General features: G+C 31.8%; 4 protein-coding genes and 1 long non-coding RNA gene across 11 annotated transcripts in view; all 5 read right to left on the bottom strand.

Moving 5' to 3' along the window:
* Positions 1–2636, bottom strand: part of LOC124423720 (protein odd-skipped) — an 8321-nt gene extending 5685 nt beyond the window's left edge. For both annotated transcript variants that reach the window (XR_006942142.1, XM_046961793.1), the window contains exons 1-2: positions 1190–2636; positions 1–867 (exon numbers count right to left, since the gene is read on the bottom strand). The exon at positions 1–867 is cut by the window's left edge. Coding sequence is in view for 1 of the 2 variants with exons in the window: in XM_046961793.1 (XP_046817749.1) it covers positions 510–867; positions 1190–1779 (948 nt within the window). In the remaining variant the exon portion in view is untranslated. The remainder of the gene's footprint in view (positions 868–1189) is intronic.
* A 9347-nt stretch (positions 2637–11983) lies between these two features.
* LOC124423426 lies at positions 11984–15800 on the bottom strand. The gene is made up of 3 exons (XR_006942081.1): positions 15632–15800; positions 14643–14841; positions 11984–13025 (listed from the first exon to the last, which is right to left on the bottom strand). It is a non-coding gene; the product is annotated as an uncharacterized LOC124423426 (long non-coding RNA).
* A 421-nt stretch (positions 15801–16221) lies between these two features.
* Positions 16222–20180, bottom strand: LOC124423420 (serologically defined colon cancer antigen 8 homolog). 6 transcript variants are annotated; one of them, XM_046961111.1, is made up of 9 exons: positions 19967–20180; positions 19579–19713; positions 19169–19466; positions 18254–19034; positions 17882–18120; positions 17681–17792; positions 17376–17493; positions 16927–17012; positions 16222–16835 (listed from the first exon to the last, which is right to left on the bottom strand). In XM_046961111.1, exons 1-9 carry the CDS (start codon positions 20158–20160, stop codon positions 16315–16317), a joined length of 2484 nt encoding a protein of 827 aa, XP_046817067.1. In that variant the 5' UTR covers positions 20161–20180; the 3' UTR covers positions 16222–16314. The 6 variants fall into 6 exon arrangements, with proteins under 6 accessions (XP_046817067.1, XP_046817066.1, XP_046817065.1 ...); XM_046961110.1 differs by having other exon boundaries at positions 16927–17003; positions 19169–19505; XM_046961109.1 differs by having other exon boundaries at positions 19169–19505.
* A 193-nt stretch (positions 20181–20373) lies between these two features.
* LOC124423422 (major facilitator superfamily domain-containing protein 12-like) lies at positions 20374–22879 on the bottom strand. The gene is made up of 8 exons (XM_046961118.1): positions 22741–22879; positions 22248–22579; positions 21923–22130; positions 21631–21842; positions 21194–21553; positions 20968–21118; positions 20757–20875; positions 20374–20678 (listed from the first exon to the last, which is right to left on the bottom strand). The coding sequence occupies exons 2-8, from the start codon at positions 22552–22554 to the stop codon at positions 20560–20562; spliced, it is 1476 nt and encodes a 491-aa protein (XP_046817074.1). The 5' UTR covers positions 22555–22579; positions 22741–22879; the 3' UTR covers positions 20374–20559.
* Positions 22880–23234: 355 nt separating this feature from the next.
* LOC124423424 (ribonuclease kappa) lies at positions 23235–24184 on the bottom strand. The gene is made up of 2 exons (XM_046961122.1): positions 24013–24184; positions 23235–23831 (listed from the first exon to the last, which is right to left on the bottom strand). The coding sequence occupies exons 1-2, from the start codon at positions 24079–24081 to the stop codon at positions 23607–23609; spliced, it is 294 nt and encodes a 97-aa protein (XP_046817078.1). The 5' UTR covers positions 24082–24184; the 3' UTR covers positions 23235–23606.
* Positions 24185–24736: the final 552 nt, after the last annotated feature.

Below are 24736 nucleotides of genomic sequence, written 5' to 3' on the forward strand. Positions count from 1 at the left end.
TCAAGAATTAATAATACTATGAATAAACATTTCAATTTCGCTAAACTAATCGACTTTTATAAATCGTATCAACTGTCTAATATCTTTAGTTTGTCAATTAATACTGTCTTGCTACTTATATGTGAACATATATATTCATATATAACATTTATTCTCTCTTCTGCCGCCTGCTCTAACCTCCTCCCGCTTCCCGCTACACAGTTGTACATTCAAGACAAGAACAAATGCAGAATACGTTTTATCTATACGATTAGGAATCTATTTACAAACGACGACAAGTACAACGTGATACTTTTTCTCTTCGTACGCATATATATGTCAAATTCGATCGGTCTAATGAATTCAACAAAAAAAAAAGTAAAAAAAAAGTAAAAAAAAAGAAAAAAAAAGAAAAAAAAAAGAAAAACACTGAAATTATAAATAAACTCGATATCCTTTCATAACGTAACGAAAAGAAGAAACGAGAGATACGTAATTATCTAACGAATAATAATATACGTATGTATATCTTAACGTCTCATTATATCTTCTATACTAAATCCAAGTTTCGGGGGCGCTGTACTGCTCCTTTGATTTGATCTAAGCGTTCCTATTCTTTCAGCCATTTGTCTAACGGTCGTAGCTGAACTTGTTACTCTCGAATCTCCATAGACTGTGCTCTCGATCCTAAGATCCTGAGGAACGTCAGTGTGCGTCAACAGATGCGTCTTCAGATTGCTCTTCTGATTAAAACTTTTCCCACAGACCGGACATTTGTGGGGCGATTCCTCCATATGTAGAATCTTATGAACTGCTAATGTTCTGCTCTGACAAAATCCTTTTCCGCATTCCGCACATTTGAATGGTTTCTCCTTGCTGTGTATATATCTATAGACGAATAATTCAAACAGAATTTCTTCGAGTTAGATCGAGAAAAAAAAACTTACATTGCGCGATAAGAATTGAATGTTATATGATTTATTTTTAATATCTATAAATTAATTTCAAATACATATTTTATTTTAATAATTGAAGTGATTCTTATAAAAATTTTTTTATTATCTGTAAATTATATAAATATATATATATATGTGTGTGTGTGTGTGTGTGTTTGTGTATGTTTACGCGCGCGCGCGCGTGTGTGTGCAAGTGTGTGTAATCTATATATAAAAGAGATATCGGAGATTATAAAAACCGACAAGAAACTTACCGATGATCCCTAAGATGATCCTGTCTGCGGAATGCTTTCCCGCAAATATCGCACGAGTACGGTCTCTCGTCAGTGTGCGTACGTTCGTGTATCAATAAATTATAACTCTTGGTAAATTGTCGATTACAAAATTTACAAATGAATTGTTTCTTCGGTCGTTGCCCAGGCAATTTTCGCGTAAGAAAGGGCGCCGGTGGTTGTACCGGAAGTGGTGGATGTAAAGCTTGATGAGTTTGATGATGATGTTGATGTTGTTGTTGATGGGGATGATGATGATGATGATGATGATGATGATAATGAGGCGAACTTTGCGGACAACATCCTCTAACAGCTAACAAAGCTGCACCTCTTAGCCAATTGTCCAAAAAAGTTGTTGCTTGATAACCACCAATATTTTGCTGAGTCGATTGCACGTGCTGTTGCTGTTGTTGCTGTTGTTGATGATGATGAACAAATCTACCGGACATCTGTTGCGACCTGATCCAACGGGGCGATGGTACTGTAGAGGTCATTTGAAGATGATGCTGCATCGATCTGTCCACCGACGGTGGTGTATGCGGTGGCGTAAGAGGTTCCATTTTAGTCTCCATTATTGATAACAATTTTCTCAAAGTAAATTCTTCTCTTTATCTCCTCCTTCTATTTTCTCTCTGACAATAATATTGAAAATCCTCACGTTCTTCTATTAATCACTCTTACACTCTGATATATCCCTTTATTTTTTTTATTGTTTTTCTTTTTCTCAGAGTCAAGTGAAAGTCACATTGTTAGTGTCCATCAAATTATACGTGACACCAAGTTTAATATGTATGCACTGTCTTTCAGCTCTATGTGTGTATATGCATATACATACATAGATACATACATACATACATACATACACACACACACACACATATATATATATATATAATATATGCAAATATACAAGAGAATCAGAAAAAGGGAAGGACGTATGTAGAGAGAGTGATGGTGAGAGTGTAAGAAAAAGACGGAAAGTGAGAGAGAGCGGATGAACGAGACGGAATAAATAGCAGAAAAAAATTGATAAAACGAGAAGAAATAAGAAGTCTCTCTAGTACAAGGGTCGAAGCGATACTAAAGTTTGGTTGAGCGTGGCGGAAGTCGTACGGCTTCATCGTCGACTACCTGTCCTTGGAGGCGACACGGTGGCCCCTCCTACCGCACCTTCAACTTCTGCGGTCCGGTTGGCGCTCGACTTCCACAGGGGCGGAGCTTCTGGCTCTGGGTGCCCCTCGGGGCGTCGCGACGCTTACCCGTCCGTGCTCCTGCGTCTATCTCTTTCTCTTTCTCTTTCTCTCTCTCTCTCTCTCTTACTCAATTGTCGACTCCTAAAGAGGATAACTTTATCCCTGCTCTTTCGCTTTATCTTAGGAAGAGAACGTCAATGTACTTACTTACTCATATATATTTTTTACTATACAACGAAGATGTAAACAAAATATCGTATGAACGCCTATTTACTTATTTATTCATCTTATATTTTTATTTCATTTTTTTCTTTCTTTTTTTTTTTTTAATTATATCGTATTTTTCTTTTCCGTCTCAACTAATCACATATTAGGACTCCGTATGAGATTCTCATTGAAGTTGATGTAAATGTAAGATATTAACCAATCAGAGAGAAAAATAGAGAGAAAGAGATAGATAGATAAAGATAGTCCAAATTGTATGTTCGATAATCAATAACGTAGAAATTAAATGGAAATGTATAACCGTTGGTATTTCCATTGTTAACTATCTCGTATTCTAAAAGCGACGTTTCGAATCTTGTCCAGGAATCGTATGGCTTATCTCGAATCCTTGATAGATAAGTGAAGAGCGACGGAGGCTTAAGCTTACGCGCTTTACTACGAAACGGGTTTATTTTGCGAATGATCGTAGAAGTCGATGACGGCAATTCTATTCTCTTCTTATCTCTTTTCCATTTAAGAAATTATTTCCAACCATAATATCTCTCTTTATTCGCGTAAACTGTGAACGTTATGTCATGTCGTGTCGTATCGTGTCGTGTCGCGCGAGATTCTAAACGCCTTATCTGTAATTAATTTTCTTTAAGGACCCACTCGATTTATCGGCGTCCATTCCTTTTGAAATCTGCCGACACGACTGCTGTGCATGAAGAGATAAGACGTCTCTGGTAGCATCTACACCACTCGACTGTCTCTCTCTCTCTCTCTCTTTCTTTCTTTCTCTTTCACTCTATCTCTCTTTCTTTCTCTTTCTCTCTCTATCATTCATTCTTTTTCTTTCATTCTGTCTCTTTCTCTCTTTCGCTTTTTTTATTTTTCCCGAGGTCTCGATCGATTCATGTCGAGTCGAGTAAATTTTCGTTACATTATACGTGAGAGCTACCTTTCATGTAACAAATGTTTTCATTTGCAAAGTTATTTCAAGATTATGTATACACTCATTTATCTTCTCTCGCGGCATCATGACTAACAGTTCACGCCACTGTTATCGCTTTACGATCGAAGAAATGACACTTGCGGACTGGTCGTCGTAAGACGATCGTACGAGTTTGAGTAATGAATACTTACATATAATTATCGATTTGGTAAACACGTATAAGATCTATCTATCTATCTATCTATCTATCTATCTATCTATATATATATATATATATATATATATATATATATATATATATAAAGAGCGAAAGGATTTAAAATGAACATTGTTATTAAGCCTGTATTAATTTTCGCAGAATTATATAGAAAGTTTTTCTCGCTATGCTATTACACGGATATATTGAATTTAATAATAGATAGTGTCACTTTGCTCGGTATACAGAAAGGAAAAAACAAGGAAAAGGAAAAAAAAGAAAAAACAGAGAAATAAAAGAAAAAAAAATAAAATAGGAAAAAAAGAAAAAAGAAAATAAAAAGACGACATGTAAGGCGGCACATTCGATAACATAAATGCGGTACGTCGTTATCGATAAGGAACGAGCACGGTAAAAGCGAGCTTATCGATTTATGACGCTGTGCAGACAGTATGACACCTAGGAATAAACGTGCCGACATTCGCACTTCTTCAACGGATCTTTTCATCCTATCCTTTTTCCGATGACGTTATAATATAAAGACTCTCTCTCTCTCTTTCTCATTGGATTTCTCTATTCTTAGTAGACTAGTTAAAAAAATAAAAGAAAAGAAAAGCAAATAAAGAAAAGAGAAAAGCGAATGAAAAAATAAAAAAAAAATAAAAAGAAAGCATAAGATTGTATATCAGACGCAATCATGATTACTTTCGAAAACGCAATACACATTTCTTTGTATCATATCTCTCTCTCTCTCTCTCTGCGTGTGTGTATGATGACGCAAATGTATATATACGTACGTACATGCATACACACATACATACATACATATATACATACATATATACATACATATATACATACATATATACACACATACATATATACACACATACGTATATACACACATACATACATACATACATACATACATACATCCATGCATACATACATACATACATACATACATACATACATACATACATACATACATACATACATACATACATACATACATACATACATACATACATACATACATACATACATACATATAACATCTCCAAGTTTATCTACATTTTCCAATTCACAATCTGCTACTATACTACGTACTATTTATAGGTAAACTATTTAAAGCGAAGAAAATCTCTAATCTCTATTATATGATTTCTATCTTATCGCAATTGCTTTTTTGACAATGTGAGAAATAACACTATGGAAATATTTCCGTATAGATACAATTTCTATTGTTATTTTTTATTATTATTATTACTATTATTATTATTATTATTATTATTATTATTATTATTATTATTATTATCATTATTATTATTTCTCTCTCTCTCTCTCTCTCTCTCTCTCTCCCTCTCTCTCTTTTTCTCTCTCCTTATTAATATTTTCGAGGATCGTCGCGATAACTCAAAAGCTGGGAAAATCGAAAAAGAAACGGATCAGAAGAGAAGAAGAGGAAGAGAGAAAGACAGAGAAGGAAAAAGAGAGAGAGAGAGAGAGAGAGAGAGAGAACACTTGCCAGTGGAGAGTGGCTCGTATAATCTCGCAAATGTTTAGCATACAAAGACAAATATAATGGACGAGGAGATGAGGTTGCGACGAGATCACGAGCCCCGGGCGGGGTGGTTAATTTAGTTTCGAGCTCCATCAGGCAGACACACCCACTCGAGCACCTCTTTGCTTCAATCGCGAGCACCCTCTTTCTCTCTCTCCCTCTTCCTCTTCCTCTCCCTCTCTCTCTCTCTCTCTCTCTCTCTATTTCTCTCTCTCTCTCTCTATCTATCTATCTATCCATCTATATCTATATCTATCTATCTCCATCTCTCGTGTTCTCTCAAAAACGTCTTTGCAGACCACTTTCCTTTCTCATCTCACTCACTTTTTCATTGTTATATCAATGACTACACCATAATACACATATACGTATCTATGTATACAAATATTTAAAACGAATTTATACAATAAGTTCAATCTCTCGATCGGATTTTAACCTAATCGTAAATAAATAATCTTCGACGAGGAAAAAAATATGTATCCCATACTTTTATATACTTATAGTTTCGTGCGTATGTCCGTGTGTGTATGCGTGTGCAATACTTATTAATTTTTTAATGGCATATCCTCTCTCTCTCTCTCTCTCGTTTTCACGATCGTGCGATAACACGAATGAAAGAAGAGATGACGTTTTGTTTAAGAAATAAACATACTATGGCGTTCTTCCGTTTTAAAAGAGAAGAGTACTCGAATTTCTTATCACCCAAGTGTGCTTTGACAAATTGTTCGACGTCTTAGTATAAAAAAGAATAAAAAAAATAAAAAAATAAAAAAGTAAAAAAGAATCAAAACGAAAACAGGAAAAGAAGAAAAAAACAAAAACAAAACAAAAAAGAAAGGGAAAAGAAAAAATGGTAAAAATTTGTGCTATAATTATAAACGGCTTTTTCTCGTTTAAGATTTATAGATTGGTAATCGTAAATTCATCGAAATTCTTTAGCAGCCACTTTAATCTGACACTTTTCAAGTGGTAGCGTGGTATACTCTTTCTCTCTTTCTTGACTACTTCACTAGGCTGTTGGTTGAAAAGCGTCTGGTAATATTTCGACACCAGAAAACCACGCACTGGGACGACCCTTTTCAGATATATATATATATATATATATATATATATATATATATATATATATATATATATATATATATATACTATACCTACTTCTTAGCTTTCTAGTTCTCAAGGGCAGATGTCGAATATCGCGGGAATCGAATTACCAACGCGAGAAAGAAGTTTTTCTCTTTTTTTTACTTTTTCTTTCTTTTTTCCTTTCTTTCTTTAGTATTTACTATCAGAATTTCCCTTTCTTTTCCTTGGTTTTTTTCTTCTTTATTTTCTTCTTCTTTTGCGGTTGTTTCAAAAAATCCTCAGTTTCTCTCTCTCTCTCACTCTCTCTCTCTCTCCTTCTCTTTCTCATCAATCCGTAAACATTAAGACCACACACATATTCACGTCTGGAAATTATCTCTCTCTCTTTCTCTCTCTCTCCCTATCTGTCACAGACACATACCCACACGCGCGCGCGTGTAAAGAGAAAATTCGTGTGAAACATTATTCCCCTAATCTGTCTCGTGTCCTTCAAAACGTATTTTCCTGATGGAAAATACGTTTCCGTGAAATCGTTTTCACACGAACCAAAAAGAAATATTTCAATGTTCCCTTATAATACTTCTTCTCTACCTTTTGGACATTCTAGTCAACGAGTTACGAACTCTTCGAGATCTTTGACATCTCTTCGATGTTTACAGATAAAATATTCAATATTATCTTAAGTCTTTCTCTACGTTGAAAATCATTTGCCACATCCTGCAAAATCAAATTTGTTAAGGTACCAAAGTTATCTCCTCTATCTATAAGACGATTTCCTCTCTATCGACTTATTTATGTATGAATGCGTGTATGTATGTATATGTATACATACACACACACACACGTACTTATGTACTCTTCTATGTGACAGGGCTTTTATCCTTTAAAAATTAATGTGGATTGTATAACGATTACATTGCTCTCGTACTTTCATTACATATCAAAATATTTAAAAATAGAATTTCGTAAAGTATAAAAAACCGTTTGATTAGTAGTTATTGAAATAAAATCGTACTGATTATTTTCGTGGATGAAACGGCTCGCGCAAAAACACATCGTCCTCCTAAATATCTCAATATTATATTTCAAGGGGCGATAGAGAGGGTGACGGGAAGGGAACGGCGGCGGCGGCAGCGGTGGTGGCGGAGAACGTACACAAATACTGCGAGATAGCTTTGTCGATAGTTAGATGCAGATTGTAAATGGTAATTGATTTTCGTTGATTATTTCACCAGCCGTTCCACCAAAGCGTTTTCTCTGTGTGCGTGCACCGACAAAATGGAAAATAAACGTTTAACAGATGCTGCAACCTGGCTAAAATATTTGTCAAATAATTTCATTGTCCACCGTTGCTTTTTTTCCCTTTTTTTTGGCCTTTGCTTTTTTATATATACCTATATGTATATATTGGAATGTATGTGCATGCGTTCGTGTGTGTGTGTGTGTATGTATATATATATATATATATATATATATATATATATATATAAATAAAGCAGAGGTTATAACGTTCCTTTCATTTTTCAATTTGCGATTTTATCGAAAACGTTACTCACAGCGAGTTATACGTTTCGTCGTGCTTTTTACGATCATGCTAATAAAATACTTTGATATATTCTGAACTACATTTTTTTCCCGTAAGATTTCACTTTTTTTTTATTTCTAGTAGCAAGGATATTAGTTCGATTCATTTTATATTGGAGCACATTGTAAAAGTATCTGAAAGAATAACTACTATATATTTAAATTGCTATAGCATTTTAAGATAAGGTCACGTTACTGCTACTGTAAAATCCTCGAAATAATAAACACATAAAACTATTGTTTGAGGATTATAAAGTAAAAATCCCTACAATGGTAGTAGTACTTTCTAGAAAATATTTTCTGGCAGGTCGACGACTACAATTCCCTATTCAAAATTTTATTAGGGTTTCATTGTTTACGTTATGTCAAATGGATCTAAGTTTAATAAGATCTGACATGTTTACAATGCTTCAAAATTCATTCAAAAGTCGGTAGCTTACTATAGATTTTAAGTGATCATTACAAATACCATTTTGAAACGGATATTGATAAATTAATATTAATGGGTCTATCTACAAATATTTTCCGACGAAATGACAAAAGAATATTTTCTTCTTTCCGATAATTCCTTACAAAAAAAAAAATAAAAAATAAAAAATAAAAAGAAATAACATTATAAAAAAGAAAAGAAGAAGAGAAAATGAAAAATACGATAAAAAGGATATTCTCATTGAAGGACATAGGATCTTCATTGAAGGACATAGGAAAACTATCAAATAGGCGCCTCGAATATTCATGGAAAGTGAATTTTCAAAATCAATTATCAGTAAAACGTGTTATCTCCATTTTCTACATCTTTTTTCTGAGCTTAGAAAGAATTAGATTATTCGGTAAGAATTTTTTACGTTATTGAATATCATTAAAACTTTTATGATTTTTGAGACCCATATTTACAGAAACGACCCTACATGAAGAAAGCAAAAAAATGTGAAAGTTAAGTTCACCTTCTCGTTAAACTACTGCTACTCATCTTGTTTCTTCTTCTATTCGAATAAATATTAAAAATTAGAAAAATGAAAAAAAAAGAAAGAAAAAAATACGCAGAGAATTATTTCAATCCTGACAATTGTACAGATGATTATGAAAGCGATATAATTGTATGATAAAAATTAAAAGAAAAGAAAATTAATTTATTGTGTAATTCGTATAATTGGATCATTGCTATAAGAGTTACGCAATGAATTAATGTTCTTTTCTTTATTTTTATTTCCTTAATTTTTGACTTACTTTAAAACACTTTCATGATCGCCAATTCCAATAATCATAGATAGAAAAATTAAAGTACCGTAATGCTCTCTGATATATATATACATATATATATATATATATATATATATATATATATATATATTCTTTTTTATTGAACACTTTAACCAAGTGTCCAGATCGAAAGATCTACTATACTGTGACAATTCTTCTGTTAGCTTGTTTTTGAGACCTCTTTCCAAACGATATCGTCTGCTTAGTCTCAGCGACGGAACAGACGCCCACTGCTTCTGCTTTCTTCTTACGGGGGTGTTATATGCCTCCTCCGAATTATTTCTATGTATTACCAAGAAGTAAATCACTTCTCGCAAAACTTATATACGTATACATATATATAAATATGCACGATTCAATTCAGTTTCAATATTCCTTTCATCCCATCTTTCTACCATCCTTCAACATTTATTCCTCTCTTTCACGTTGTTTAAAATCGTACCATTCGTATCGTCTGATTATATATAATTTTATCTTCTTTTATATAGATATGTACACATCGATAAATTAATGACAGAGTATTTACCAGTCTCACTTATATACTAATATATAAACTATTTCTGTGTACGGTCTGCCTATAAGTACGCTCGAGTGAGAAGACGATAAATTAGAAAAGATTCTCGAACGTTTCACACCGAAACCAATTAAGAAGTTTGTTTTTCTTAGAAAGAATATATACATACATATATATTCTCTCGTAACTCGAAGTGAGAAAAGTCAAAAGTTTGAATTCGAATATATTTCTTAAAAAGGAAACGTAAATGCTAATGTCGTTGCAAAAAAAAAGAAATAACAAAACATGAAATAAAATAAATTAAAATAAAAAAAGAAAAGAAAAAAGAACAAATAAAAAATAATAAAAAAAAAAAAAGAACAGACAAGAAGTATACAATTAAATGAAGAGATACAACGTTAAGATCTTCGTTATTTAATATAACTTCCTACCGTTTGTTATCAATATTTCTACGAATTTGCAGCAGTGGATATAATATATACGTAGATATATTCTACTACCAAATCGAAACCACACCCTCTCGATTAAAAACGGTTCGCTGACTGTTCACGCGATACGTTATCATATTTTATCGAATATTTGTAGATTCAGAGGTTAACACTTTCCTGCTACCGTGCCGATCAAATCAATCTATTTCATGTAAGTTGGTTTTTCTCTGAAAAGCCCTTCCTTCCTCTCCTTTTCGACATGGCCATACGTCGTGGTCGTTCGTACTTTTAACTTGATATCGTGGATGAATGCTCGATAAGGAATAATAATCGTTGCACGTTCTTCTTTGGATCTCAAATTACAGCCGACGGGGCATGCTCCAGTAACTCTAACTTAAATGATAAATAAACAATAATTTTGAAATAAAGAGTTAAGCAATCAACATAAAAGGAAGTCATTGTCACCGAACACTGTATCTATCAATCTCGTTATCATTACTTCTCTCTCACTCTCTCTCTCTCTCTCTCCCTCTTTCTCTGTGTATGTTTTATCATTCGAGCTACCAAGTCTAGATGAAAATATCAAATCTTGCAACGCTCTAAACGTGAATGAAAAGGACGAAATAAATAAGAACATTTCAAGCCGTCATACGTTTATATAAATAAATAAAAAAAAAGAGAGAGAGAAAGTTAATGAAAGAGAGAAAGAGAGAGGAAGGATCAGGCTAATATTTAAGATCGAACGTAATAAGAAGGTCGTTGTCGATCGATCAAACGAAATAGAAAAAAGAAAAAAATCGAAAACACGAACGACATCGGACGTATGAGAATAATATCTCGGAGAAGGAACTAACAATAAGATCGCAAATGAAAAACGGGCAGGATCGATCGATCGAGATCAAGAGAGAGAGAGAGAGAAAAGGAGAGAGATAGAGAGAAAGAGAGTGGGAAGAAGGGAGGGGGAGAGAGAGAAAAAGAGAGAGAAAGAGAGGTCAGATTGATCGGCTTTTTCCGTCGTCTGTTTCTCTATACGATACGGGCGTGTTCTCGCATATAACGTACGTACATAAACATATACACAACATACAAAGATTTACACGGCTACGTACGACACCTTCGTCGGCGCGTTTCACGATTTTATGCCAGTGAGACGGAAGACAAGGAGGTGGGGGGTCGGCGGTTGAATGGGTGGGGACGTGCCGAGGTACGCATGGGACACATCAAAGGTGCCGCTATCGGCGCAAAGCCGCTTTAACGCTCGTACACCGTTTATGTGTACACACCCTCCTCCTCGCATCCTCGTCGTTCTCCTCCTCCTTCTCCTCCTTTCCTCCACTTCCTCATCATCGTTGTCGTTGTCGTCGTCGTCGTCGTCGTACGCCACACGACTACTACCTATGCAGAGAATTATGCTCTCTCTCTCTCTCTCTCTCTCTCTCTCTTTCTCTCTTTCTCTCTTCTCTCTCTCTTCCTCTTTCTCTCTCTCTCTCTCTGAAAAATCTTTCATGATATATCGTCCCACCGGATATTGGAGCGTATAAATATTCCTCTGCTGCGTGGGAGTACTTTTTATGTTGCACACCGACAGCAGGCCAAGTTCGAAATCAAAACGTGGACAGTGAATTTTATGTGTATATATATATATATATATATATATATTCTTTTTTTTCTCTCGAGCATGTATAAAAAACCAATCTATCTAATGTAATATGATAAAGTCGTCAATATGATTATTGTTAATTATTGATGAAAGATCAAGTAAAGAGATCGAAATTATATTATATTGAATGAGAATGTACTTACTTAATTACATATGTACATACATATATGGTATATACTTTTGGTCATAGGTCCGACGTTGTTTATTTTAATATGAGATGTCAACGAGAAAGGACGAACTGTATCTCGTCGTTCAACGACGAAATCTATTTAAAACATCTGTGTTCTACTAACAAAGCGATAAGTGAATATTATTCGATGATAAGCTCGATCAAGAGAAAAGATAAAAAGCTATGTAGATTCGAATATTCGCAAATAAATTATAAATAAATAACAACTGTCGTTATGTTACAAAATTATGAGAAATGAGAAAGTATGATAAATATCTCGAGCTTATATCTCATGGCACGCTTACGGTACAGACTTTTCGTCCTTGGTTGCTGTTTTCAAAGTAACCACCCGCCAGGAGCCGTTTTAATGAAAATAAGTAATATTGCAAACAGGAATTGTACCGTTTATGACGGTACAATTCCTGTTTCTGGCAATGGCCTTGTAAATATGAAAGTTTCTTAAGGTACCTTCTACTTGTCTTTTTCTCTCTCTTCTTCTTCTTCCTAAATTTTCGCAACGTTCCTCGAGTTCCATACTGTCTTCCTTTACGGTAATAAAGCGTAACAACTCAAGGTACAATGAATCGACAAAGTCGACTAGAAATACCACGCAAAACGAGAAAATAGTAGAGAGAGAAAGAGGAAAAGAAAAAAAGAGAAAGAAAGAAAGAGAGAGAGAGAGAGAGAGAGAGAGAGAGAGAGAGAGAGAGAGGTAAAAAAAAGTAGAAAAGAAAACGAGTGAATAAGGTACGAGCTAAGAGGAAGAAACAGAATAAGGATTGCCGGCACCATTATGGGGGCCCATAAAACACCTTCTACGGTGCACTCGAGGCGCGTGGCCTCAAGGACATACTGCCACTTCATCTTTCTCGCTGGCTTCTTCATCCTATGCTGTCTACACTAAACTCGATGAGCAGGCAGCAAAGCGTCCCACGGGCAAAGTTCCTTTCGTTTTGCGCTTACTACTTCGATGAAGTCATACGACTGTCCATCGTCCTTCTGCATCTGTCAAAATGAAACGACAATATTATGAAATGTATTTATTTGTTATTTTCTTTTTTTTTTCTTTACTTTACTTTTTCTTTTCGTTTCCTTTTTCTTTTTCTTTTTCCTTCTTTCTTTCTTTCTTTTTTTTTTCTTTATTCATTTTACGGCTTCTCGTGTAACCTTTTCCAGTATTTAAGACGAACTCTATATCAATAAAGATATTGTTTGTCTACCGGTAGTCCATCGTGTTCATAATTCTGTAACTTTTACTGTTAGGTCAGATCCGCGAGTTCTTCGAAGGACACTAACGGATCGGTATGTATTATGACAGGACTAAACAGATTCGTCAACGCCACGCGACATCGTCCCTGAAGTTCTCAGGGTCATAACACAAAAGGTCGGACGGCTGCCAAAAAGGAAACGATATCTCCTCATTTTCCTCATAAGAGATAATAAATACTACTCCAAATTTTGAAGTTAATAATTTTCTTCTGAGATTTTAAGAAATAAATTATTTCATCATACTCTGAGAACTTAACTTAATCGTAACGAATTGTGTTTTCAAATAAGTCCAAGCTCTCGTTCCTAAAATTAAATCTAAACTTAAATCTATTTACGATAACGTGAAAAGTTACTATTGCACTTTATCGAAATCTACGAAGGAATGAATATCTTCTTTTGGCATAAAAACGAACGAAGAAAAAAAGCACAGAGAAAGAGAGAGAAAAAGAAAGAGATAGAGAGAGAGAGAGAGAGAGAGAGAGAAAGAGAGAAAGAGAGAGAGAGAGAGAAAGAGAGAGAGAAAGAAAAAGAGAGAGAGAAAGAGAGAGAGAAGGAGGGAGGGAGAAAGAATGGAAAAAGAAAAGATAAGTAAGGGATTGAGAGAGAAAATATATAGAGGTAACAGATTCTCTGATCTCGACGATTCTATCATCAGCGACTCGGAGCCCAGGACAGCAGATAAAAGGCAATTGAATTCAAATCATGAATGCGAACGAAGCGAACGAGCGAGAGAGAGAGAGAGAAGAAAATGGCGGAGAAGGTGAAACAAGAGGATACAGGAGGAAAAGAGACGAAAGAATAGATAATGGGGGAGGGAGAGAGAGGGAAAAGAGGTGAAGAAGAGATAGAGATAGATAGAATAAAGAGAGAGAGAGAGAGAGAGAGAGAGAGATAGAGGGAGAGAGAACAGTATGAGAGAGCCCAACGGCAATCTAGTGGTAGCTTTGTGACGGTAATGGCTTCAACCCCTGGCCTCCAGCCTCGAGGCCACCCCTTCTCATTTGCCGCGGCGACTACACGTGCACACGTACAAATGCGCACGAAGATTCCGTGATACAGAAAACTCACTGTATAAACGGGATTTGCCATGCGATTCGTCCGCAATTTCTAACAGCGTATGACAAATTGACCGTCGAAACATCTCAATCTATTTGTTTTTCTTTTGTTCTTTTTGTTTTCTTAAAATTTTCATTCAAATATGTATGAATTGTTCTGTCTATGGTACATATATCTATCTATTTATAAAAATAAAATATCTGTGATTTTAATTATTGATCAAAACGTCGTATTTTGTTGTTAAATAAATCATGAGAATCTTTTCGTTGATATATTATTACATGCATACATACATACATTGATATACCAATTCGCATACATAGACATCCTGAATTCTATATAAATAGGGGCGTCGGATACAAGATCCCTTGGTAGCTTGAAGCCTGTTTCAGCTCCTCCCACGTAGCCTCACCGTGCATGCGCATGTTGGTGAGACTGGAGGAAGATTGACATGTTCCGCAAACATCGTAAACCGAGCGCTTCTTAATCAGCTTCTCTGAAATAACGATATTATGTCAAAAGCAATATGTGCTAAGGATGTCTCCTCTCTCTCTCTCTCCCTCCCTCTCTCTTTCTGTCTTATAAATGCATAGATGGAAAAACGTGTGTTCGTCATACTAGTTAGTAACATTGTTAGATCTAACTAATTCAAAGACTGATAGTTGTATGATACATCTATGTAAACAATTTTATAAATTTATTTAAAGGAAAAAAGAGATCAAATATTATGCATATAAATAACAAAAAAAAAAAAAAGTTAAAAAACTGGAGTTTCATACGTTTACAAATTATTATGTATATATACGAATTGTTGTTATTCGTGATCAAATTGTTAAAAAATACGTATATACGTATATGCATGTACGCGGACGTACGTATTATATATTATATTAAAAATATATTCGCACGAAAGGAAAGGTTATTACAGATAAATAATATAAAATTGAGTGCAAACGATGTTCGATGCAATTTTATAAGGAATGGGTCCATTTTTTTTCATCTATTTCTTTCGATACTGATTTAAATTATATTTAAATATAGTTAATCACTTTAACGCATTCGTCACATCAAACGCGGTAAATTTAGGATTAATAAGAGAGAACTGAGTTAATTTTCTGAAATGCTAATTCTTATAATTAATTTTTGTAAATATACGTCCTCTAGTTTGATACGTATAGTAATATTACATTAATTATTATTTTCTAAATGTTTTTATGTTTCTAAATGTTTCTATATTTTAATACACTATCATGAATTTATAAAAATTCTGTATATTAAACGTTTACCTGTTGTTGAAATAAGAGACAGGTTATAATCATAAACTTTTCGATTAAAATGCGTGGTTATATCGATATAATATTTACTGCAATTATTACATAGTTACTATTATTACATAGACGATGTAATAATTAAGTACGTTTGAAAGATGTAACCTTTTATCCTCGGTTTCATGAATATTTAATCCTCATGATCACTTTCATGTCACAATCTACATTATCGACCATTCATCAGAAAGAGATCGAAGTGTCAATAGTGATTCAAATTAGAACTAATAATCAAAATTGTCGAGTGTATCTATTTCAAATTTTAAAATCTACATTTGTTCTAAATTGAATACTGATTTAATAATTATGATTTACAATTATTTATTAGAAATTAAAAAATATAGAAGGAATAAAATATTATTTAACAGTTGAAATTTGGTTAACGATCATGGCGATTCTAATCTGATTGGTTACTTGTTTTTGGCGGAATTATTATATAAATTTGAATATATCGAAGATATGTTGGTCAATAAAATTTTTTAATTTTTCATTTAATTTATTTTTAATTCTATTACTACCAATATTGAAATAAAAGGAATATCATATCAAAATCAAGTTTAATACTAATTTTATTACGTCTCTCGTAATATATCTGCACGTCTAATAATACAATAAATATGTCAATGCTATGAAAAAAATACAAATTATTGTGTATACTCGTTGGTAGGAATAACTGTATTAGGAATTTCTTGATATTCTTGTTCAGAATATTGTGTCATATCATGTGTGTCATCCTGTTCTTTATACTGATCATCCTTATGTTCCTGTTCTTCATATTGTGATTCATCATATTCTTCATACTGATCATAAGAAGATTCTACTACATTAACATCGACATTTTGATCGTCTATCAAATGTTTTTCTTGCTCTCCATTTTTTTCTTCCATTGTCTGATTTTCAGCATTATATATATTATTATTGTTATAATTTCCTAAAGCATATTCATGCTGATTAGAATGATCGTATCTTTCTTCCAATTCATCTTTTTTTTGCGATTTCTTTGGATAAATTTCGCTTTTATCATTATCCACTTCATTTTGCATTTGAGTAATTTCATAATCTGTATTTTGTGAAATACGAGAAATTGTATTTCCATTTTGATTAATTAGATTCGTCTCGTTTAATTGATCCGGTGAGTTATAAGATGTATTAATACTATATGGTGCTAGAAATATTCTATTTATATTATTTTGCACATAAATGTTTAAATATAATAATAATAATATATGTATATTTGAAGACCAAAAAAAACTTACCTTTTTGATTATGAAAGGTATCCTTTATCTTATTTGACAAATGTTCTATGTTACTTTGTAGGTTAGCCATTTCTTCCCTAAAAATTCTTCCCATAAAAAATTTTTTCCAAAGTGTGATATTTTATACGAATAGTAAATTATTTTAAAAAAGTAACGTACGTGCTATTACTGTGTTGATAGAGGCATCTTGAAAGAATTTAACTTCTTTCTCGGTATTACTTTTACTTTTAGATCAACCTTAACAATACGTTTCTTGTTTGAAGACGAAGCAGTATTTCCAAGTCTTGTATCCCCGTCATTGATTTCCTCTGTCAACACAGAATAGCTCTAAATATAAATCCCAAGCAATTTGAGCAAATTCCAAATCTTATAATTAAAATATATGTTTTAAATTTAATGCAACTATAAAAATATAATAATAAATTTTTTATGCAAAGCTAAAAATATACTTGTGCTTAATGTTGTTAACTTCCAAACGTTGTGTGAGAGATTGGCATTCGATAGTCAGTTGAGAGACTAGTTTAGCTTGTTTATTCAAGGCATCCTCTAGATCACCCACTGTAGCAACTAAGAAATGCAATGATATCAGCCAATTTTTAATAAACTGACTAACTTTATTTTTGCCCATGCTAGGCATAATGTCAGCATGCCGATTTCCCACACATAGGATGTTTTCAAATGGATATTAAACAATGAAGTATTTTTTACAGACAATATACCTAACACAGGCGTGCTATGTTTATCCATTTCTTACCATGTTTTGTGTCCATGTCCATTTTCAGTGTAGAGATCTCCTTTTTATTTTCTTGACTAGATACATCTTTTCTTTGAGAATCTTCTGGATACATCATTTTATTAATACTAATCTAAAAGATTTTTCAATTATTTTTAATTTTTCCCTTCTTATAAATTCTTCCTTCTTTTTATTACGCGCAAATTTCAATTTGTATAATACCTCTTTTTCTAACAAAGCTATTTGTTCTAAAAGTCGCAAATTTTCACGTCTACAATGAACTAAATCTGCATCCGCTCTTTCCATACGTTGTTTATAAGCATTTATTTCTGTTTGCAATCTACTTTGCTCCTGTTTGGTTTGCCTATCATTTCTTTCTCCTGCTAATTTAGCAGCTATTACTTCCTGTTCAGCCATATCTTTTTCAGTCAAAGCTTGATTAAGATCGCTTTGTAAACTTGCTAAATTAAATATAAATAATTAAACTTAAAATATAAATGTAAACTTGCTAAATTAAATATAAATAATTAAAATTATGATATTAAACTTTAATATGTATAAAATTTAATAGTATGATTTAAATACATTACTTACATATTCTATTCTGCAAATCCTTTTTCAGATTGTCTATAATCGTTTGTTTTTGTGACAATTCTCTTTTCAAATCCAACAACTCTCTTTGTTGCTTTTCAGATTCCAATTGTGATTTATTAGCAGCATTCCACTGAGAAGCTATATCAGCAGAAAGTTGTTCAACTTGTTGGCTGTATCTGCGTTCTACTTGTTGCCTTTCTTCAGTAATGCGTCTGCTTGCTTCATGAGCAGCTTCTCTGAGTTTTTCGTGTTGTCTATCCAATTCATCTTTCAATCTTCTAACTTCTGTTTCTGCTTGATTTTTTTCAAATTCCATTTGTTGCGCTATTTCCATTGAATGTTTTGCCTTTTGGGTAGATTCCATTTCCTTATCTCGCATTATAGATAAAGTTTTCTGTAGTTCTTCTACCTTCATTTCGGCATCATATTTAGCTCTTAAAGTTTGATTTAATTGTGTTGTTATATCTACATTACCATTACTAAAAGGATTCTCAGATAGTTTCTTTATATTAAGTTGATTTTCTTCTTGAGCTTTTCGCAATTCAAGCTTAGCTTGAGTCAATTGTGCCTCTAACTCGCTAATTCTAGATTCAAATATTATATTGGGCCCTTCTAACATTTTTGAAGATTTATTCATTTTAGAATCAATACTACTTGTATATGCAAGACTATGCTCATTAGAAGTGCAATCATTTTCAGGACGATTTTCATGCTCATCGAATGCATATTTCAAAAATCCAGTTTTAGTTTTATTATGCAATTCTTCATTTTCAGCTATGACCTGAGATAGAAATTATTTTTCTATTTTATTGAAAATTAAAAATAATTAAGAGAAAATATTATTTCAAACTACATATATCATATAAAACAATTTGATACAATATCTTATTGTTATAAAACATTTCATAGACATACCTCTCTGACTTTACTAAGCAAATTAGTTAATTCATTTCTACAATATTGAGATTCTTGTTCAATTTGTTCAATATATTCTTCTTGCTGTTCAATATATGAAGTTATTTCTGGTGGAACTGATTGTAATTCAGCAATAGAAAGTGCCAAATTACTATAAACTTTTGATGGATGAATACTTTTTGAGGAAAGTGGACGTGGAGTTGTTAGTGAGCAAACATTATCATTATTTAAATCCTTCATTCTTGAACCTTCGCTTATAAAACTTTGATTGTCCATATCATTCCCAGATTTTGTGATTCTATTAGATTGATAATTGCTTTTAACACATTGTTGCTTCCTATATGATATAATCTCTTATTTACATTAACACATTATTTACTGTGAACATAATGAAAATACGAGTCTCTTACCCAGACGCATCCACTGGTAAATAAGTTTCAGCTAACAAATATTTTAATTTTGAAACAGCTTCCCTATATATTACTTCTATATAGTCTGGGCTTTTTCTCTTGTTCAAATCAATTTTTTGAACTCCATTTGTTTTTCTATTAAAAGAAATCTTTATTTAATCAAAAGAAAAAATATATATATATATTTATTTATATACACATATTGTACCACTTTATTTTCAAATAGAAAATTTAGACTAAAAAGATAATTTATAATAAATATACTTATATATAGATTTCCGCTAATTATAGTCTGATGTTTGTTTGCAATAATAAAGATACTACTACTACTTCATAGAATAAAAAAATTTGATATTTTTATATTCTGCATATGTAATAAAATATTTACCTATTTTTAGTCCTTTTTGTACGTGAAAGACCAACAGAATCTGGGTAATGAGTATAACTTCCTGATATTTTGGGTTTCGAATAAATCCTTAAAGGCAATCGCGGACGTACAAGATACGTATTTGAAACACCAGCAGTAGCAGACATTGTTGATATATCAGCGAAATGATCGCGATTGTTACTTGGATCAAGCATTTTTGCTGGACTACGCGTTCTCGTGATAGATTGCTACTAAGCTTTCGTATAAGAACATGTTTAGCGATCAATGACACGGGACTAACTGTACTAAGACCACAGTAATATCGGAAAATCGAATTTAAGCTTAGTAGCAGAGCCTGGTAGTGGATCGCGTGCAGTAAAACAATTCGTCCTTCAGAAGGATAGGCACCGTACCATCGCATGCTGACGTTCCGTGACTTATTTTTATTAGTCCTTTAGTACAGATCTTTATTCCATATTGTGATGAGAATATTTATCTCTTATTAAAAATCTTATTAAAATATTTATAATTTTTTTTTCTTTTTTCTTTTATATATATTGCAATAACGTATAAATAATATAATATGCTATTATATACATTTGTATCATCAACAATTAAGTAACATGTTCTTGTCTTGACGAAAATCTACCAATCCTATCATTAGTAGTGGTAATAACTGATGAGGATGAATCAATATTTTCTGTAGTTTCAACCGTGTTCATGATATTATAAGCTGCAATATTTAATAATAATAACTTAAAGATCATTTTAATATCTCGAAATGATCATAAATATAATATTAAAAATTTACCATTATAAGATAAAAATGGTTTTATATACAATATCATTAAAAGACCACAGATAGCGGAGCAAGCACAAACATTCGAAATTATATTTCTATAATAATCGGTAGAAACAGTAAATTTACGTCTGTAACAAAAAATAAACAATTATTTATAAATCTCAGTTATTTTACGTGATATGTAACTGTGTTAATTGTCTCTATATAAAAATATACCAACAAGTATTGTATAAGCATTACTGCTAATCCATTGCCAAGTTTATCAGTAAAACTCATAAATCCATATACAAATGCTCCATTCTCTGTGTTATGACCTATAAAGTCAGCAATAATACCTAAACTGGTCACTAATATAATTGATCCGGCAGAACCTAATAATTGGCACATATTTTAAATTTTATATCTGCATAATAATTCTTTACTATATTTTCTGTGAATTTACATACCTAGCAACATAGATAGTGGATAAATTTGATAATGTTCAAATGTATAGCCTCTTCCACATCGTATCCATATGCACCCAGAAAGACCAAATAATACACCGATACAATATGAAATTTTTCTTCCTAATTTTGTATTTAACTTTTCTATAACTAAGGATGTTAAAAAACTACTAATAAACATAGTCAATGGTATAATAGCTAATAATGTAGCTGGCATATTTAAAAACTCATGTAAATATAAAGGTATATAAATTTGTAACAAATTTACAAACAGTCGTGTTGGCATATAAATACATGCTGCTTGATATAATTGTATATTTTTTAATAATACTGATATTGGTCTTGTGTTACGACGTAAAGAACCTAAAAAATATTGATTATATAATATAACATATTAGAAACGAAATATAAATCTTGTAAATTGTACACAAATATCTTACCATCCGAATTATTGATATTACCCTCCTTAACAAAAATATGGAATATAAAAGAAGTAAAAATTCCAATTCCTGTTACACAGAATACAATTGTTTGAAATTTATGAGCATCATTAGGTCCAATTTGAGCATCAGGATCATCATTATTCGTTATATGCAATAATCCCCATGTAGTACAATAAACAAGAATGCTCGAGGATACTGTAAAACTGTATCTATTTCCAGATACAAAGGGTATTTAAAATTAAAAATATTTGAGTAAAATTAAGATTATTAGTAAAAATCGAAACATTACCTAATAGCTATAAGTTCTGTTCTTTCATAGTCAGTCGGTGTTAGTTCAGCAACCAATGATAAATGTGAAATTTGAACTGCTGCCCAACCAAATTGAAAGATTATAATAAAAGCAGCATAATATATTAATTGTGCCCACTGATGTGCATTCTCACAATTAATGCACGGGGAAAATATGAAAGGGAATGTTAAAAACACACAAATAGTGCCTAAAAAAAAACAATAACATATTGATATAGAAGGAAATAAGAAACTTATATATAAATAAAAAAATTATTTAGAATAATTTATAATTAATAAGTTTCTTTATAAAGAATTTGACATACCTAGTAAGTGCCATGTTTTCCTTCTGCCATATTTACAAAGCCAAAAATCATCATTTTTATCAGAATGTAAGCCAACAAATGGAGTGGCAACTGCATCTGCTACTTGGCCAATAAGTAATAGTACTCCTGCATGAGTCGCACTAAATCCCAATACAAAATGAAAATATACTAATAAATATGTGAACCACATGGAAGCACAAATATCATTTAAAACATGTCCTACTCCGTAGGCTAATCTCAAAGTAACAGGTAGACGTTGAACTATCTCTGTATAATCATTGATCAATACATCTCGATTAGTCTGCATTATAAGAAGAAAGTCTTAGCTGTTCCTATATAATATAAACAAAAGTAATAATTATTTGCGATTTTATTTCATTTCAAGCAAAATGAAGTAACGATTTCACTATATTAATCTCATAATAATTATGTTTCAAAAATTGTACACGCAAGATAATTCCTTTATTTTGTATGAATATATTTATAATTATACCTTTAATTTTGCGAAGTAGTAACAAATAAAACAATGGAATTAATTTCACATCATAATTCAATGATTCATATCTGATATGAACATAATTTTTCGATGCGTCCACCATATATACAACACCCACGTGACTTAAGATGGATTTTCATTGATTGGACAAAACTAACGAAAACAAAGTTTCACGAAAAAAATTTATTTCAAAAAATTTTTTTATACTGGCTCAAAAAAAACAATTAAAAAGAAAATTATAAAGATAAAGTTATATTATTATTACAACTTGTTCATTAGTAATTAATCATTACGAAATTATGCCATATTGTTATTGCTTTTATACCACATTCGTAACAATGAACTGAAACAATATAAAAATTGTGAATTGTTATATAATTGTTATAAACTACTTATAAATTAATTATGATTATTAAAATTTATTTTTTACCCTTTTAACAATCCTTACAGCCGAACATATTAAAACTTCAGAGAAAATACAACAACAAAAATTGTATTATTTACGTATATTTACATTACAATAGTTGATATACCAGATAAAATACGAATTTGTAATTTATCACATTTTACATATGTATTGTAAATCTTGGAAAAAATGGCCTATAACTTATAATATCCATTTTTTAATATACAATGAAATGTAATTACATACACGCATATACAGGATCAATTTTGTACATTATTTGGTAAACTTGGAATGTATTTTAAAATTAATGTTCATAACAGCGTAATCAAATTATTGTTCTTCTTGATATTTTCTGTTTTTCTAAATAGAATATAATATAATTTGGATAATAAATCACTTGATACAAGTACATTATATTACTCTATAACAGCATTGTTACTTCATTTACAATATATTCTTAAACACTAAGGGAGGATCGTGAATTTAAATAAAACTGATATCCGGAGAATAAGAATGTAAGAACGTAAATACATGCTGCAATCCAGCAATTATATGCATTTTGCGTATAGCCCCTTTCTGCTTCCGTATAAAATTCATCCTTACTAGAAAAATATTTTCCTTCTAAGGGCAAATCTTCTACCAGAGCTACGCTTTTTATATAGAAAAATATTCCCATCAGGACCTGGAAAAAAGTTAAATAATAATATCAGCCGCAATCAAATAATATTCTAAATAAACGTTTTTACAAATAAAATATTTTTAAATGTATACAAAAACTTCAAATACAATGAAAACTTTAATGTGATTAGAAAAATATTTGAAATATAAAATCCTTATTAGAATATTCATATTAAATAACTCACCAATTGGAATATACCCCATACAGAAAGTACTAAGCCGCATAGGGCATATTTCGGACCACATACTTTCATGGTATTAATAAATTTGTTACTTTGCTCTTTGGCAAAGTAACCTCACGACAATTACACTAATCTTGGTCACTGGTAGATTTAATAATGCTACGCCCTCGACAATCATATGATTTCGATCGATACGTCATACTATCGATACTAAGCGACACTGCCGTTTCCGTTATTTGAAATAAAGAATTGGTATTCTTTAAATTAAAAAACAGCAATGATTATATACCGATTAAAATATATGCATATTATTAATTATAATGATCAGTTATGATCATTTTTCATCAATTTAAATTTTTATTACAAAAAAATAACCAAACTAATTATATAGCGTATTTTTTCCTTTTTTTATATAAAAAAAAAAACATCAGCATGGATTACTGTTATTAAAAAAATAAAAATATAAATGTGATTACGATATGTTATACATATAGTCTTACATTTAACATATCAATAGAAAACATATGTTATCATCAAAGAAGGTCGAAGTTCAATTAAGGCTGTTCATCATCCCTAGTTTTACAATGGTTTACGTCAACAATGAGTACAGGCGTAACTCTTGAACGATTTTGATTAACAAGATTTTTTTTAAAGAAGAAAGTACAAACGGGGACATGGCTTTCTCGAACTTTTGAAAAAATTTTATTATTTTCGAAAAAAATTGTGT

This window comes from Vespa crabro, chromosome 4, assembly GCF_910589235.1.
Source record: "Vespa crabro chromosome 4, iyVesCrab1.2, whole genome shotgun sequence".
NCBI classification, from domain to species: Eukaryota; Metazoa; Arthropoda; class Insecta; order Hymenoptera; family Vespidae; genus Vespa; species Vespa crabro.